This window comes from Lissotriton helveticus, chromosome 6 (genome assembly GCF_964261635.1).
Source record: "Lissotriton helveticus chromosome 6, aLisHel1.1, whole genome shotgun sequence".
In the NCBI taxonomy this organism is placed as follows: Eukaryota; Metazoa; Chordata; class Amphibia; order Caudata; family Salamandridae; genus Lissotriton; species Lissotriton helveticus.
In genome coordinates, this window is record NC_136067.1 from 1,369,929,315 (window position 1) to 1,369,948,355 (window position 19,041).

Genomic DNA, 19,041 nt, shown 5'->3' on the forward strand with positions numbered 1-19,041 from the left:
TGCTTTTTCATTGACATTTGGTTTTCGTAAAGTACTTGGTATTATTAAAGATACGTTATTACATTTGTACATTACGGATGAATTGCATTTGTGTTGTACATCACTCTGGTTGCTTTTTCTTGTCTTGGTTTGCACTTTACTAAGTATTTAAAATAAAATAAACCACTTAAGAAGCAACCATGACAGGCAGCTGGTTCACCAAATTGGAAGATGACCAGAAGTGCACCAGACCTATGGTGGAGACTCTCTCCTGTATGTAGTGCTGGAAGGGTGCAGACCAATGCTTGGGCTGAACCCTGGTGTCCAACCGGAGGATGTGGTGGTGGTCCTTTTTTTCCCAGCCAGCATAGTGGAGCACAGAACCCTCACTACCACATTCCCGGTCTGTCTAGAACCAGAAAGCAATTAGGTGATGGCTTCTCAACCTTGGCCACTAGTCAGTAACCTTGGTTTTCTAATCGGTAAGCTTCTCCGCCAACGCTTGGAGGACACAGAGGCTGAAGCCGGACATATTAGAAAATAAAATCAGCACCAGCCCCTCTGAACTTACAGTCTTTCCCCAGACTACGCAGCCTACAGGAGAGACTCCAAACTAGGGAGAGACACAAATGTCTGCATGTCACAGAATGAAGGGGAAAAGGTTAAGGAGATGTGAGGCACCCCATCCTTGTTGGCATCCCTGCCACCATTCAGGCCATTGGAAGGTTCAGCAGGAGACAGAGGGCTAAATATTCTGTGGCATCCCTAAACACCTGGGAGGACGAAGAGGAGCTGTGGGAAAGGGGCAAGAAAATATGGAAGCAGCAGTGGGACATAGGCTCCCCCATGTTGCATGAACGTCCTCTGCAGAGACCTATACAGACTAACTGTTTATGTATTTACTTACATCATCAACTTTTGGCAGCTGAGGTGGTGGTAGGAAAAAGCGCGGGTCAACATCTTCAGTCCGAGCCAATCCAATGGTTGTTCTCATATCACAGGCCTGTGCTACTGTCCTGTACTGATAATCTGCAGAAGTAATTTGAAGTTAATGGAATAATAACTGAAAAACATACTCCAGATTCCAGAAATATTTTACGTGGCATCTGCAGTGTAACAAACCCAGATCTAGGCACACAGTATGCATTTTACTAATATTATCCAGTCCTAGTTCTAACGTCAAGAAACAAATAAATGCCAGCTTTTAATCAGACACAAGGTATTTCTGAAATGTTTCCCACAAAAAAGGGGTGAAGGAAAGATGCAAGGGGAGAGAAGAAATTACATTTTTTTTAACGTTCTAAATGTTAAAGCAGGCAAAAAAAATTGGTTCCGGACTGGAAAGATTTTCCAAGTTTTTGATTTTATGGCTGCGACATCTGTTTTCTCTCAGGTTCCTTGTGACAGTTTGCTTGCTATGCAAAGGGCTTCCCTCGGCATGGAAAGGGTATTTACGATTAAAACAGTGGGTTCTGAAATAAGGCTGGCGGTTTCTTCCAATTTTAGATGACCAGCAAGATGTAATCCTCAGGAAGGGCTAGTTTATTGGGAGTGCTCTTTCTAGCTTGCTCTGTCCTTGAACATTTTAATATCAGTAGCTGTGGCTTGTCATCACACATGTTCACATTTCAGCAGACAGTCCATCTCTGTTAATTTTGAAAGACAAAGTGGTGCATTGCTTTTAGGTTTACATGACATCATCGCTCCAGTTCTTTTGAAGATCTCAAAAATATAGAAAGCTTTACCAATATGCATGTCCTCATTGAGCAGGGACCAAGCCAATCTTCTCTGTATTGTTCCAATATTAGAATATGAGCTGCCGAAGCAAGCGACTTAGAAGAACTCTAATAACCACAAACCAAGGTCGTTGGTGGATTAAGATAGCTGAGGAAGTGCTATGGCAGGCCTATAAAACGGTTATACGAGGGTCTTCCATCTCTTAATTGCCACCTCCAAGAGACAGAAGCGTGAGGATCTGGACCGGTTGGAAATGGATATATTAATGATAGAAAATAGTCTTCAGGAGACTGACTCAGAGGAGAAAACACATGAATGGCTTCTCAAGCAGAACGAGTTTTGGGCCTTATCGAGGGATGTGGCCAAGACACAGCACAGAGCCACACAGTGTAGAATCTACGAGTTGGATGACAAAGCAGGAAAGCTACTGCCGTGGCTCGACTGAAGAGACAAGGCGAATCGCATAGTGGTGGCACTCGCCACTAAAACCGGTCCCGCAGTCCATTGCTAATGAATTCCCTGATTCCTACAAAGAAGTATACACCTCCCGAACAAAGTACACTGAAATCGATACGCACTCTATGCTCCACAACATACCCCTCCCTAGGCTTTCCGGCGAGGAGCGATCTGACCTGGATAGAGAACTGGAGGTCGGAGAAGTGGGAAAAAGCTATCCACGCCTGCATGGGGGGAAAGCCTTCGGTCTGAATGGCTTGCCAGTCGAACTATATAAATAGACCGCAAGTAAAATCACGCCATTTCTAGTTAGAATGTTCCAATACAGTCGGGTCGCTGGACTGCTCCCATTAGATCAGAGACTGGTCAATATTGTGGTAATACACAAACAAGGTAAACCGAACCACTTGTGTTCGTCCTACAGGCCGATATCGCTTCTAAACACGGAGGCCAAGATCCTGGCTAAGGTACACGCTACCAGTCTTTTGACAGTGATTACTAATCTTGTTCATCCTGACCAATCTAGCTTTATGCCAGCGAGAAATACTTCTCTCAATTTGCGGAGGCTTCATGGAGTCCTGGCAAGGGCCTACACTATTCGGGAAGATGCTGTGGTGGTCTCACTAGATGCGGCCATGGCCGTTGATACGAGTGAATGGTCATATATGTTGGCAGTATTGCAAATACTAGGATTCGGCCGTGGTTTCCTTAGTTGGATACGCCTCCTACATTCTGCCCCCATGGCTCGGATAGTGGTAAACAACCAGGTGTCCTCCCCATTAGAGCAGGGTAGGGGCACTTGTAAGGGTTGCCCCCTCTCGCCATTCATTTTTTCCCTCATTTTGGAACCAATGGCAATGTGGATAAGAAGGACCCGATAATTAGAAGGTTGAGATGGGCACCAGACAGGGAGGACCGTATATCACTCTATACTGACGACATCTTACTTTATCTAGCTTTACCGGCAGCCTCTTTAAATCGAGTGCTCCACATCATCTGGCCTTTCTGGAATTATCAGGCTACACCATCAACTGGATCAAAATTGGTCCTCTATGTCTTGAGCGGGACAACCCCGACTCTGCCCAGAGGTTTTACCATAACACTGGCCCCCACCAGTTTTAAATACCTGGGGATTCATGTCTCCAAAGATGTGACACTCTCATACGATCAGAATCTCCTTCCCCGTTACAGCGCATAAAAAGTGATGTCACGAGAGGGGCGTGGCTAGCAGCCATCTAGAATGGCCGCCGTCTGAACGAGCTCCCACCTTCCCGATGAAAATCTTGCCCTATTCTGTGCCATCCATAACAGGAATTTGACCTGAAGCAACAGTGTCCCATCCCCGGACCTCCCCCCCCCCCCCCCCCCCCCCCGGGAGATTTTCAGCTTCCGTGGTGGTGCGCGCTCAAAGATATCGCCCTTTCTGGCGGCCCGGGCGGAGCGGTGATGGTGACTCCCCAGTGACGATAGGAGTGCTTGCAGGTCCTGGGAGGGACGGAGGCTGTGTCTGCTGAGCGGCGGGGCCGCGGTGCAGGTGCTCCCCACATTGGCAGCCGCTGCTGTGTGTTTCGCGGCAAAGGAATACCAAGGGTGCGTCCTGCAAGAAGCCCCGATACCCAAGTGACTACGCGAGGCCCCGGCTCCTGGGCCTAGGCGGAGGGGGGTGCGGCCTGGTAAGGAAGACGGCGCGGCGATCTGGCGGTGAGTGTAAGCGGAGGTGGAGGAGGACCTCCTGTGAGTGTCGCGGCAGGGTCGGGCGCAAACGGAAGAAAATCAAGAGAGGCCCAGCCGCAGGGACCCAGACCGTGACACTGCAATAGAGGTCCCGGCGTGGGGCCTAGATACCGGTGTGACCTTGACTGGATGCTCGAGCTGAGGCGCTGCCTAAAGTTGTGCCGCCCCTTGTGTTGGTGGGTGATATCTGAAGGGGATCGGGGATTGCTGGCTGCTGTGGTGGGACCACTGCTTGGGCCCCCCATCCTCTCCCCCCGATTTAGAGGCACAACGGGGCAATATTGAGACGTGAATGACCCGCGGACCCAGATCAAGGAGGGGAAAGTGACTGTGACCGATCCTTGGGCCCACAGGAGCACATGTGACCACAGACCGACTGGGAGTGACTTTTGAGGCCTGTGGCCAGAGGCACCGTCTGAACCGTTGTGGAGCAGGTTTGAGTACGACTGGAGAAGTCCTTTGACTGGGGAGTTCTGGAAGATGGAAGGAAAAGCCTGTGTGATCCCCTGAGTGTTGGACTGCGGATGCGACTGGGAAGGCGTCCCAGAGGTAGAGTTGATTGGCATGGCCCAATGCCCTGACAGTATTGCTGAATACTGCGACGAGCGAAGTGAACCACGCCACTGTTTCTTTGAAGCTGAGGGGAACCGGGGAGACGGCTCCAGGAGAATTGTAATTGACCTTGACAACCCGCTGTTCCCTCATTAAGTGGATTAGCTGGTGGCAGACAGACATGGCGACCGGAGGGAAGGGCCCCAAAAGCAGCTAGCTAAATTTGTGTGGTCCAAGACGGGGGAAAAAGGTGACTCTCCGCGATCGGAGAAGGATGGTGGTACAGCGACACCTGCACAGGACCCGGAGCCTACTCTCCACGATGTCATGGCGGCCATTAACGGAGTGCATGCGTCACTGGATTCGGTCAATGTGGAGGTCTCGCTCATTAGAGCCGACTTCCCCAAGATGGACGAGAAGGTCAAGGAACTCAAAATAGTCACTAGCGCCCTGCAGACGGATACTTCAGAACTGCAAACACAAATGCTTGAAATGCAGAATAAGCAGGAGAGAATGTCGCAACAACTCGATGACTACGAAGGCCGTGCCCGCCTCATTAACATTCGCATTTTGGGGGTCCCAGAAAGAACGGAGGGGCCGGTGGCGGACCTGTACGTGGAGGACCTCATCACAAAGCACCTCAAACCCCAGACTCTATCCAGCTATTATTCTATCGTGAGAGCTCATAGGGTGCCAGGAGATAGACCAAAACCCAGGGCACCCCGAGACCCATTATTGCAGCGGTTGTTCGACTACCGTGATAGAGACATTATCCTACAGACGGTACGCTCCAATTCCCCCCTGAAGATAGACAACTATGAGGTGGCATTTTTCCCCGATTTCACGGCCAAGGTTCAAGCTCAACATTGCAGCTACCAGGCGGTGAAGAAGGAACTGAGAGACAGGGAGGTCAAGTACGCGATGCTCTTTCCTGCGCGTCAGAGTCGAATCTGATGGCAAGTCCTGTTTTTTTGACTCTCCGGAGGCTGTCTGGGAGTGGATGGATGGCTGGACCACGGTGGGGAGCCGGAGGAGGGATCGAATAGGTAAACCAGGCCAGCACAGAGAAGTCCGAGTGGAGGAGGTTCATAATGGCTCAACAGAGAACAATAGTCCGCGGGAGGAACAGGACTGATGGACATGGGCGATAGGACTGGAATGCCCACACTCGGCTAATAACGCAAGTAGTGGAACTGGGGGGACAGGTGGCAATACCCATCATTACGAGATTTGCTGACAGGAGGTTCCTAAGGGTATGATACAAACTGATGGGTTTCACAGATGTGATTTGGAAGGGACTCAAATGGTTAAGTGTGGATGGCTAAAATTCCAGCTATTATGATGTGAACCAGCGGGAAGGGGGGTTACTCTACCCTGTGTATTTTCAGCATTTTGGGGGGGAGAGAAGCACTCTGCCAAGTTTGGGGGTGGGTAGTTCTGAATCCACGGGCAGGGGGGCAGGGAGGTGGGAGGAGATCGAGGAGGGGGGATGGGGGTGGTTCAAGGTTGATTGTTTAATTGGTATGGCGATTGGGTCAATGATCCTTGTGAGTGAATTAAGCATAGAGAAGCTTATTAATATGCAACGCGACAGAGTGAATAAAAAATGTAATGTAGCCATATCGAACATTGGACGGCAATTGCTGAGTGAACAGGTTTATGGTCTTTCCTACACAGACATGATCCAAATACGGGAACTGGGGGAGATACACAGCTATGGGGCAGGATAGCAAACAATCCCTGTCTATAATGTCCTGGAACGTAAATGGGATGGGAGGTAAGATTGAGAGGGGAATAGTGCAACAGTACCTGAAGAGACACTCGCCGGATGTGGTCTTGCTGCAAGAAACACATCTAGTAGGTCAGAAATCCATGGCCCTCACTAGGTGGGGGTAACAAACTTCTGGTACATGCAGACTACACTACGGGCTCAAGTGGCACAGCTATATTAGTGAAAACAACCACACCCCTTATTGTTCACAAGACATGGGCGGACACGGGGGTAATTTTGCGGGGGTTGAGGCCCAATGGGATGGGAAGGATATTAATATACTCTGTCTATCTACTGCCCGCTCTGGGCAAGGCGGCACTGGAAGACCTAGGTAATAGGTTGACAGGACTCCGGGAGGGCATACTGATTATTGGGGGAGACTACAATATGACCGTAGATGATACTGTTTACCGCCACCCACCAAAGCCTAAAGAAAAGTCTAACGACCTCATGGCCGACTTTGCAAAAGCACCGGGTCTGACAGATGTGGGTCAGGCACTTCATCCCACCGAAAAATTGTTCACGTTCTTCTCCAGTGCCCACCGTAGTTTATCACGTATTGACTATTTCCTTACGCATCTGTCCTCAATAGGTAACTTCGCTCAATACTCCTGCCCAGAGGGAATTCGGACCACTCCCCGGTCTGGATGGAATATACGCAATGGGAGCGCCAACCACGTGCCACAATAGTAATTAACCCATGGCTCCTTACAAACGGAGAACTACTTTACTGAAAATGTGGGCTCGTCAATTCCACACGAACAATCTGGGAAGCATTCAAAGTGGTAATCAAGGGTACAGCTCTGTCGTTAAAGACGGGCTACATCGCCAAAAAGCAAGAACTCCTGGATAAAGTAGAATCTGACCTCCTTGAGCTAGAGCACGAGCATTCGCAGGATCCCTCGCCTGACACTAGACATAAACTCCTCCTAAAAAAAGACGAATATAGGATAAAAACCAGGTAACAGATGGTAGCCAAGCAGCGTGCAACCCAGCACAGACTCTACAAGCTTGGGGACAGGGCGGGCAGGACACTGGCATGGTTGGAGAGGCGGGAGCAAGGCTCCAGATGGGTGCATAAACTGATGACGCCGGGTAGTGAAGCAATGGTACACCCAAAGGAAATAGCGGAAAAATTTGCCAATCACGTTGAAACTGTGTACTCCCTCTCTACACACTATACAGCAGAAGACTCTTGTCAGCTCCTCATAGACAGCAATGTTCCAAGCGTCTCGGAGGCAGATAGAGAAACCCTGGAGGCAGACCTATCAAACGAAGAAATAAGCAAGGCCCTGGGACAGTTTAAATCGGGAAAGGGGATGGGGCCTAACGACATCCCAGTAGAGTTTCTGAAGGCCACAGCCTCTTTGACGGTACCACATCTTAAAGCCATGTATGAGGAAAGTTTGGAAGGGGGCCAGCTACCACTAGATCAGCGGCTAGCCACTATTGTAGTCATTCATAAGCAGGGTAAGCCAATGGAGAATTGTGGCTCCTATAGGCCAATCTCGCTGATTAATGTGGAGACGAAGGTATTGGCAAAAGTCCTGTGGAATAGATTGGCGACAATTATTACCTCATTGGTCCATCCGGGCCAGTCTGGCTTCATGCCGGGGCGAAATACAGCCCTCATCCTACGCCGTTTGCATAATGTAATGGCTCGTAGACAGTATATTGAAGAGGATGCGGCGGTGCTGTCTCTCGATGCCTCCATGGCGTTCGACTCCATAGAATGGCCATACCTATTCGAGGTACTACAGAAGGTGGGGCTGGGCCCTAAATATGTAGCCTGGGTGAGGCTTCTATATACTGGTGTGCTGGGACAGGTGAGGGTTAACTGTTTTACATCCCGGACGTTCGAGCTACGTAGAGGTACGAGGCAGGGATGCCCGCTGAACCCGCTAATTTTCGCTCTCGTACTGGAGCCGCTCACAACCTGGATGCGTAGAGACGTGATGGTGCGTGGAATGCGCTGGGCAATTGAAGTTGAAGACCGCATATCACTTAATGCAGATGACATTCTGCTCTATCTAGCATCCCCGTATAGATCGATCGGTGTGGTGTTGGATATATTCACAAATTTTGGTAAATATTCGGGGTATGCAATTAATTGGCACAAGTCAGTATTGTTTATGTTGAAAGGCGATGTGCCTCACCTCCCGACAGAATGTGCGATAACGGTTGCGACGGAAGGCTTTCGCTACTCGGGGATTTTTGTCACCTCAGACCCAGCCTGTTTTTAGAGCTCTAATTTGGCCCCACCTTTGACCTGCCGGCGAGCGGATGTAAAGCATTGGAGGACCCTGCCCCCAACACTGGTGGGGAGGGCGGCACTCTTTAAGATGCTGGCCCTTCCTCGCTTTCCTTACGTTTTGCATAATTGTCCCCACAGAGTCCCAGACTCGTACTTAAGAGCTGTTGAGGGAGAGGTTTGCACGCTGATGTGGGATGGTAGGGCCCCTAGAATTGCAAGGCAGAAATTGACACAAAGTTGGTACGATGGGGGCATCGCTCTCCCTGACCTACAGCGGTACTACTGAGCGGCGCAACTGGTGACCGTCAAGCACTGGATATATCACCCCCCAGATGACCCAGCGTATGCCCTCGATAGATACCAAACCGACTGCTCTGGATATCTGGGGGTTCTATACACCACTGATTGGAAAAATAAGGGGAAGTTCTTCGGACCAACCAAACACACACTGGAAATCTGGCGTATAGTTACTGCTCGGCTAGGTTGGACAGGCATTTTCTCACTAGCCACGCCATTGTGGTTCACTCAAAAGCTGGGAATGCTGGGCTATCAACCCGGATTTGATAAATGGGACCTCATTGGGGTATCAACAGTGAGGGATCTGGTTAAGAAGGGAGCAATACTGACCTTTAGTGAGCTCCAGAAACAATATCAGTTAGCAAAGGGAGAAATGTACAGATACTTACAAATCAGACACGCACTGCATGCAGCGTTTCCGTCTCCTAAAGACATACCGGAGTCGTCACCTCTGGAAGATCGCCTGCTTGATGGGCCTCTCAACTCAAAGGCAATATCTTTAACTTACAAGAAGCTGAGTAACAACCTGCTGGACACCTTCCCGAAGCTCAGAGAGCGGTGGCAAGATGACATAGGCCCTATAGAGGATGAAGACTGGCAGTCGGTACCAATGTCCCCACGTGATGCGGCTATCACTCAGAGATTTTGACTAATTCAGCTTAGAGTACTCCACCGATCATACATCACAGGGACAGTTTTGGCTAGGATAGGGTCTAAACCCGATGACAGGTGTGTAAAGGGATGTGGTCAGAAGGCCACATTTTACCATACACTGCGGTCTTGCCCCATGATTCGCCCCCTTTGGGAAGGAGCCACGAACCACATGTGCACAGCCCTGGGAAAAGCTATAGTACTAACCTCACAACTGGGAATATTAAACATCTGGGATGCTACTAACCTAACGGAAGTCGAACAGCAATTCACAACACTGGGATACACGCTGGTAAAGAGAGAATTGGCTAAGGGTTGGGGGGTATAAACCCACCTTGTGTCACCCTATGGGTCAAAGAAATGGATAGATGTATGCTGGCGGAGACTGAGGTTACAAGGCTCAGGATGCCCCAAGAAATGGGATAGGAAGTGGTCACAGTGGAATAAGCATAGGGGAGATCTCTGTGTGTCGCCTACTGTTAAAATGGAGATGCATAGACAGGCGAGACTTGTAGGAGATATGTAAAGTGTAACCATGATTAATGTTTTGGTGGATTATTTTGCTGAAAACGTGCACTATGTTGTCCAATCATGTAATGTATGGCTGTGATTTCAACCAATAAACCAAGTAAAAAAACTGAAAAAAAAGTGATGTCACACACTGGAAATCGCTCCCTCTATCCCTACTATGGAGGGCTGCCTTGTTTAAAATTATGTCACTTCCTTGTTTTCTTTATGCACTTCAGAATGGCCGCTCCCGGTAACACAAGCATATTTTAAATCAATCGATTCAGTATTGAGGGAGCTCCTCTGGGCGGGGAAACCTCCACGAATATCTCTTTCTAAGCTCATAAGAGGGTGGTACGTGCTCCCCGATGTCAGACGAAACTACTGGGCAGCTCATCTCACTGCCATTAATCATTGTACATATGGACCACAGAATGACCCGGCTTCAACATGGATAGATAGCTATTACCCGGAGGAAGTTACAGGGGAGCACTATATGCCAATCTTCTAGAGTAAAACTAACAGGGCCCACCAATCACTCGGTCAAGGTATGGAGGGACACCACACTGAGTTTGGGGGGGAAGGACACAATCACATTGGCTACCCCACTCTGGGACTCAGCCCAGTTAGGGAACTTGAGGATCACCAAAGGGTTTGACAGATGGGACCTAATTGGTTTATCTTGATTGGCAGACCTGTGGAGGGATGGTGGAATACTCTCCTTTGACCAGTTGAGAGACTAATATGACCAAGCTGCCGCAGAACACTATAGATACCTTCAGGTCAAATACGCGCTGCAAGCGGTGATACCCAGGGGTGATAATCCACCAGAGCACTCACCGCCAGAGGACAGAATACTAGATGGCCATCTTCTGGAGAAAGCAATCTCCATGATATATAAAAAAACTAATAAACAATTTCCCCGATACCCTTCTCCGACTCCGTGCTCACTGGGACCATGACGTTGCGGGGTTGCATGATAGAGAATGGCTAGAAGCGCTTGCATCCCCCAAAGAAACTGCTGTCTCCTCCACACTGAGGCTTGTTCAACTCAAAATATTACATAGGGTATATTATTTGGGATTAACATTGATGAAGATGGGTTTTAGGGAAGACGCAGTTTATATCAGGGGTTGTGGGCTGGATGGTACATTCATTTTTATTTATTTTTTTTTTTTTTTTTTTTGTGTCCTCATTTGCCTTTTCTTCAATAGGGAGCATACCAACCACCTTGCACGGCTTGTAGACGTGATTTGATATATTGGTAGTAGAGATGTCCCATAAGAAGAATTATAGATGCTTTTTACTCAATCTAGGTATCTTTCAACCTATAGGACCTTTCACACGACTTGACTGACCCTGGTCCAAGAGTATAAGAGGCATAATCATTGGACCTGGGGAAAAAAAACCACAAAAAAAACCCCGGGTTTATCTCCAGTTGATTAAAAGGTTCCAAAAAGCCATATGCCTCTTACTAGTTGTTCTTTTAAGGTCCATTTTAGATGTTTCATATAAGGAAGAAAGCCACCGAGAGTGTAATGGGGGTGTTTTCTCTACCCAATTTATACAAATCTGTCTTCTCGCCAGCAAAATTGCGTAGAAGAGAAAGGACCTTGCCAATCCTTTGATGTTATCTTCCAATCCAAAAATGACGAGAGAAAGGGTTATTTCTAACGATGTATTTAGGATAGAATTTAACGTTTCCTTCACATCAATCCAGAATTTTTGGATGTCTGGACATTCAAAAACATATGTATGTCACAGGCCCCTGGCCAATTGCATTTGTTGCATTTTTTATTTGGTAAAAATTTAGATAGTTTTAGTGGGGTTATATATGCACGATGTATAGAGAATAGATGGTTTCGTCTCAGCCATGAAGGCTTTACTGTTTTGTATAGTAGAGAAAAAGAGTTTTCCCATCTTTCCTCACATGGGGTACCAATTGCCGTTCTCCATAGATCGTCTGCGAGCTGAAATTCCCCATCAATTTCCTCCAACAACTGCCAATACCAGGTAGTTACCTCCTTTCCCCCCATAGCTCTTTCCACCAACTTTTGTTCTGTTAAGCTTGTTTTCCCTAGGTTCGGATCAGTGCGAGTCTGAGATCTCACCCAGCTATTTAGTTGAATATATTTAAATCTTGACAGTCCAACACCAACCAGTTCGTATAACTCATCCCAAGCTATAAGGCTGCCTTCTTTGAGTAGTTGACCCCATCTTATAATACCTGTTTTTCAATTATGGTGGAAAGACTATCCCTCAGACAAAGTGGCAATCCTGGTGAATCCCAAATGGGGGCGTAGTTGGAATAGTATGAGAGACCCAGTTTCTTTCTGATATTGTACCATATTTTTGCCCATGATTGTACGATTTTTAATTTAATGTTTTTGAAGTATTTCTGACATCCAAATTTAAACATAAAACTATCCGATGTTATATTAGCCCCGATTAGCATAGCCTTATACATGGATTCAGTTGCAAGATTAGATGGCATCTTTAAAAGCATTCTTGAGTGTGATAGCTGAAATGCCCATGAATAATACAGTAGATCTGGCAGTGCAAGGCCTCCTTTCTCTCTCCTTCTCCTTAGCTTTTTCCACGCAATTCTCGTGGTTTTGTAGTTCCATATGAAGGAGTTTATTTCTCTTTGTGATTTTTCAATAATTTTTGAGTCAAAGGCAGTAGGAATAGAATTGAAAATAAAGGTGAATTTTGGGAGGATGCACATTTTAACCAGGTTCACCCTGCCTATAGTAGAAAGTGGTAGATGTGACCAAGATTTTAGAAGTTTTTTGGTCTCAGTGTGTATCCTTTCCAAATTAATATGCCCAATTCTCGCCACTTCTTGAGTTATTCTAATTCCCAAATAGCGCATCGATGTGGATATTTTTGCCCCCAGCTGGATATTGGGTATGTTCCAAACCATTATCTCGCTTTTACTGGAATTGATGTCATATCCCGATATTCGTCCAAATTCTTCTGCCCGATGGATGACTACTGGGTATGCTCTAGCTGGGTCTGATGTAAAAATCATGATGTCATCTGCATACATTGCTACCCGCCTTTCCCACTCTCCAAAGCTAAAAGATGGAATATTAGCCTCATCCCTTAAAAGCTGAGCGAACGGTTCAATGTATAGATTAAATAGGAGAGGGGAAAGCGGGCAGCCCTGTCTTGTGCCTCTAGTTATATCAAATGGTTCGGTTAGAGATCCATTAACCAATAACCTGGCAGAAGCAGTACTATATAGTTGTTTAATTATCCTACGAAAATTCTCCCCAAAGTAAAATTTTTTCAAAACATCGTTAAGATATAGCCAGTTAACCCTATCAAACGCTTTAGTTGCGTCTAGGGTTAATGTGGCCAATGGTAGAGAGAAAGCCGTAGGAATATCTATAGCTCCCACAGCTTCATATGTAAGCTCCGCTAGTTGTCTGCCCTTGATAAAACCTTTTTGGTCGGGATGAACGATTTTTCCAATGACACTAGCCAGTCTTGTAGATATTATAGTTGTGAACAGTTTGTAGTCGTTATTAAGTAATGATATTGGTCTGTATGACCCACAGTCCAGTGTTGATTTCCCTGGTTTCGGGATGAGCACGATTGTAGCTTCTCCCCATGTTTTTGGGGGCTGCTTCCCTTGTATCAATATGCCATTGAAAAGTGACGTGAGCACTGGGGCTACTATATCTTCAAGAGTTCTATAGATTTCTCCAGGCAGTCCATCCGGACCAGCCGCCTTTCCTTTTTTAGAGTGGTGAATTGCTTTCTTGACCTCGTCTTCTGTGATCTCAGCCTCCAAAAGGTTGCTCTGGCTTATTGATAGAGCTGGGAGGTTTATGGCTCCTAGCCAGCTATCCCTTGCTTGCTGATCGTTAGGGAGATTCTCTTTATAAATCTCCTCAAAGAAATCAAAGAAGGCTCTCCCTATCTCTGAGCTGGTGGATCTTGTTTCTGCTTCTCCAGGTATCTTAATTTCTCTGATGTAATTGAGGTTTTTTTCCGCTCTTATCTTCCACGCAAGTACCTTCCCTGCAGCTTCTCCAAATTCAAATTGAGAGGATTTACTCGCTTCCCATCTTTTATTTATTCTTTCCTGTAAAGTGATTTCTAATTGGGATTTCATTTCAGCCATTTTTTCATGATCATCAGATGTTGTTAGAGACGGATCGATCTTAGGTTCCAAAAGTTTCATTTCCTGTTCTAGATTTTTTATTTTCTGAATATATATTTTCCGCCTATAGGAGGCTCTATTAGTGATCTGCCCCCTTAGAAAGGCTTTAAAAGTTTCCCAGACAGCTGTTGGACCTGCGGAGTCTTTATTTATATCAAAGAAGACTAAAGATTCAATTGAGAGAAAATTGACTTCTTCATCCTCTAACAGCAGTGTCCGATCAAAGGACCAAGACGGGTGGTTAGCCAGATTACTAGATTTTAAAGTGAATTTTATTGCAGAGTGATCCGAGAGGTGTGATGGTATATAATCAATCGACTCTACTATATCGTTTAGACAGTAACTAAAAAAAACAATCGATTCTAGATTTGTGTTTGAATCTGCTGTTTCTCAATGACACACCGGGTTTATTACCGGCACGTTCTCTCCATAAGTCCGCCAGACCCAGGTGTGTCATAATGTTTTTAAGAGTGTTTCTAGATCTGACAGAACGAGAAATTCTAGATTTAGTTGATTTGTCTAATTTAGGATCTAAGACAATATTAAAGTCTGCCATCCAGATTATTGGTTCTTGTACTGATATTAATTGCTCTCTTACAGCGTCCAAGTGTGATTGATCATCTGAGTTAGGGCCATAATAACCTATCAATGTCCTCATTTGTCCATCAAGAGAGACTCTAACTATTAGCCACCTCCCTGTATTATCTTCTTTATATTCTTGTATTTGCGCTTTTGCTGATTTTTTGAATATAAATATTACCCCTCTTATATTTGCATTATGGTCTGTGGAACAGAATTTATCTATCCACCTTTGTTTTTTCATTACATTAACTGCCTCTGACTTAAGAAGGTGTGTTTCCTGCAACACAATGACCTGCGCCTGAGAGTCCGTTAGATATTGAAAAATACGCTCTCTTCTCCCTCTCACGCGCAGGCCATTTACGTTCCAGGACATATAATTAACTGTTGTCATGTTTTATTTTTGTTTCTTTATGGCATCTTCCTTCCATTACTTTCTTTAAAGTTTTTATGTTTATTATTTTTGTTTTAAGCGTATCAAGTATGTGATTAAGAATATAAGTTGTGGTTGGAATTTCAACATGGTTTTCCAAATGAGGACTTTTCATTTTTTTCCTCCTCAACCCTCCCCCCCCACCCCCTTGGAAACCCTCCCTTATTTCTTCTGGCTTGGTGTTGAGCCAGATATACGTCGCTCCGCGGTCTCCTTTAACTCTTCATTGCTACCTCTCTTAAACGAAAAGGGGCAAGAAAAAAAAATGGGAGGCTTGGTTTTATTACTAGTGATACAGTATAGTTTTAAACCATAGGGTTTAAGTCAAAGTTTGATCTATAGATTACTTCAATGTCATATATCTATTTATATGTACATGTATAAGTACATTTCTTTAATTTCCTTTCTATATAGATTTTCCTTTCCCTCTTCTCTTTTTTTTATTTTTTATTTTGTTTTCCCCCGCCCTTCTCCTCCCTTCTTTATGTTTTTTGTTTTTTTTCCTTCCTTTCCCGTTGTTTTTTTTTTAAATTTCACCCTCTGAAGTCATTTATTGGTTTTAGTTATTTAACTTGATTTCCCCCCTTTTTTTTTTTTTTCCTATACCGGGATTTACTATATTGACTTATTTTATTTATGAACCAGAGCCTGAGCTTGAGCGTGGTCTTTTATGGAATTTAACAGATCATCAGCATCCTGTATAGATCTAACATTGTGCATCTTATTGTTATACATGACTTTTAGGAATGCAGGAAATCTCATTTGTACTGTTGCTCCAAGTGATCTAAAAGAGTCCATGCGTCTTCCGAGCTCCCACTGCCTATCCAGTGTGGTTTTGGATAGGTCCGATCGTATTTCAAACGAGAAATCGGGGCCTTTCATAGTGCCTGCTTTCAAGGCACGATTCAAAATTTTTTCTTTCAGAGTGTAGGTCAAGAAGTTAATTAAAATTTTCCTTGGTTTGGTTCTTGCTGGGTTTAGACGAAACGGATCTCTATGAATTCGCTGGATATCTCTATCAAGCACCTCAGCTGATTCTTCCAATGTGAGAGAGCTTTTTAGTAACTGTACTATGAAGGATTTCAGATCGCTTCCTTCTTTCCCCTCTGGAATTTTTAGGAGACGAATGTTGTTACGTCTGGAATAATTTTCCAAGACTTCAACCCTTTCTCTCATATTTTCACCTTCCCCTTGGAGAGTACGTACTTTAGAGCTTACTAACTCCAGGTTTGCGGTCAAAACGCTTACCGAGTTCTCCAGCATTTCCGCTCTTCCGCCAAGACTGTCGACCTTTTGACTCAACTCCTCACATGTTACCCTTATCTCAGCTTGATTAGTTTTGGAGACCACAAAGTCCTGCCTTATCTCTTCCCTCATTGCTGCAATGGAGGATACTATCGCCTCAAGTGCGTTACCAAAAGCCGGGTCAGAATTATGGGGAGTTGCTGTTTTCTCCTTCCCTGCTACCACTCCCAGGGCCTCTTTTCCTGCCTCTTTTCCTGCGGTTTTCTTTAATTGGTCAGGGAGAGGGTTATCGCTAGGACTTACTGTGTGTTTTGTTACTAACGGCTCATCGCTCGCTTCGGGCCTAATAGATGTTTCAACTTTTTCCAATGCCACCTCTTCTGATGAAGTAACAAAAGATGCACTCAATCCTAGGGTAGATTCAGTTTGTTGGTCTTCCTGCAATAAACTAGTGCTTTCCAAAGCCGCAGCCATGTCCTGCGTAATCCGCAGCACTTGTGGTAGGGCCTTAAAATATGTTCTCAAGGAGGGGGTTATGTCCCCAGGGGCTTTTGCTTTTTTGTTCTTATTTTTATTTTGAGATTTGCTTTGGGTGGTAAGTATTTCTTTTGTTGTGTCTATTTTCTTTTTTTTTGTCCACGCCTTTTTTTGAAGCTCACCCCAAGTGCCTTCTGGGTTTGGTAGTCTATCCCCCTCCAAACTTACCACTTTTCCTTTATTTCTGGTTTTGCTCCTAGTGACTCTTAATTGCGGGTGTGGTGGAGAATCATGCAGCAAACTGTTCGCCTCTGCCTCTGTACCCTTTTTAAATAAATTAAAGACCTTACTTGTATCGTAGTCCTCCAAGCTTTTTGTACTTATCTCCTGGCTCTCCTTCTCCACTTCAGCGCTCTCTGTTACATCCTTCGCTGCATCTCGCTCTCCCCTAGGAGACGGCCGCACCCTCAAGGAGGTTTCCCCTTTCCGAGCGCTGGTCACTGCAGCAGCCGCCGTGTGTGTGCACCGAGCAGCGGCCGCGCCTGATCTCCACGGCTGCCCGCCCCCAAAGTGGGAGAGTGGTGGAGATCAGTCTCACGTATGGCGGGCACATTCACGGGAATGCAGCGCACTCAGCGTTTCCCAAAGCGCCGCTCGGCGGATCAACTCGGGGAGAGCAGCTCCCAGACAGCAAACAGCGACGGGAGTCTCAGGAGGCGAGCCACAGGAGTGCAGCGTTTTCGATGTCACAGCGCCACGGTGAATTCAGGTCAGAAAAAGCGGTTTCAGAGTAACGGGGAAGAAAACGGGGAAGAAACTCAACTACTGCGTTCAGTTTCCGTCATTACAGCCATCGCGTAGTAGCAGCGAAGGTCTCAGAGACTGCCGACGTGCGAGCCGCGTTAGCCTACGGCCGCCATGTTCCCTCACCTCCGTTTCTGGATGGTACATTCATACATACACTCTGGGAGAGTCCACTAATTCAGAGGTACTGGGAAAGGGTCACGAACTGTATGACAGAAGTCATGAGGGTAACCACTGATTGCAATATTAAGTTATGTCTTTTAAACATCTGGGGCCCTACAGACCTAAATGTCAAGGATAAGATATGGGTGTCATAGGGAATGATGGTCACCAAACGGATAATTTCAAAGCTGTGGGAGCAAGAGAAAACCCGTCCCTGAGGCTTTGGGAAAATGATATGGACCATTGTATGTTCACAGAGAAAACTGTATATATTTCACGAGGCTGCCCTAACAAATGGTCGCAAGTATGGCAGAAATGGAACACTTACAGGGGGGATATCTGTGAGACCTACCAATTTTGGACACTGAGTAATGCTTACCTGTCTGATGTCCTATGATATCTTCTACCCCGGCGGGAATATGCCTTTTATGTGGAGGGTTGTCGATTGCAGCATGGTACATTATATTGTCTGTAATGTGCTATTTTATGTGTTAATTTGTTTTAATAAAAAGAACAATTAAAAAAAAAGAAGAAAGCTGAAGAAAAATTAATAAAGTTACCTTCATGTTGATTCTGTTCCTATTAGTCCCTAGGCTCTTTTTCATTGTCATTGTGTGGGTACTGTACCTCTTGGTGGTAGGACTGGAAACTACTTCAAAAGCTGTTACATCAGATCCCTGCATACTTCTATCTCTTATGCATGTTTGTGTCGTAAGGGACAAAAACCTCATCCCGAGTACATACCCACCTGCAGTGCCCTTATTTTTGTGTAACTTAGGTCTAGGTAGACAGGTTTTAAAGAACTAACTGACCAAGCGAGGCTAGACCCTGTGTGAAGGTTCAGGCTCTGTAGATTGTTGTATTGGGTGGTACAGGAGTAAATCCACCTGACAGTGGTCCTCCCTGCTTTCAAAAGTCACAAATGTTGACCAGTAGAATGGTGAGCTCTGGGTCTATTTAGATAAATGCACAAGGCATGTCAGATATCCAGGCTGTGTAATGTCACCACAGCTCAGAAGGCATGCGGTTGCAGGAAGAAAAGTCGGAGAGCAATATCTATGTTCAAATGAAATGTCTTGAGAATCTTAGGGTAAAGATGGGTGAATCCTTAGTACCATCTTGCCACATGGGAATACAGTGTATCGTTCTGAAGCACATTGCACCTGCAGCTCACTTATGAGAAAAGCTCTTAAAATAACCACCAAGACAGAAGTCTTTCACAAAAGAAG

The 19,041-nt window shown here is 45.8% G+C and overlaps 1 protein-coding gene and 1 non-coding gene across 2 annotated transcripts in view; both read right to left on the reverse strand.

Annotated features, from left to right (window-relative positions):
• The window catches only part of SERAC1 (serine active site containing 1), a 435,480-nt gene that overhangs the window by 214,215 nt on the left and 202,224 nt on the right, over positions 1 to 19,041 (reverse strand). Inside the window, exon 7 of the mRNA XM_078649122.1 lies at positions 887 to 1,008. Within this exon, the coding sequence (XP_078505248.1) occupies positions 887 to 1,008 (122 nt within the window). The remainder of the gene's footprint in view (positions 1 to 886; positions 1,009 to 19,041) is intronic.
• LOC144765393 (U6 spliceosomal RNA) lies at positions 1,705 to 1,809 on the reverse strand. The gene has a single exon (XR_013597386.1). It is a non-coding gene; the product is annotated as a U6 spliceosomal RNA (small nuclear RNA).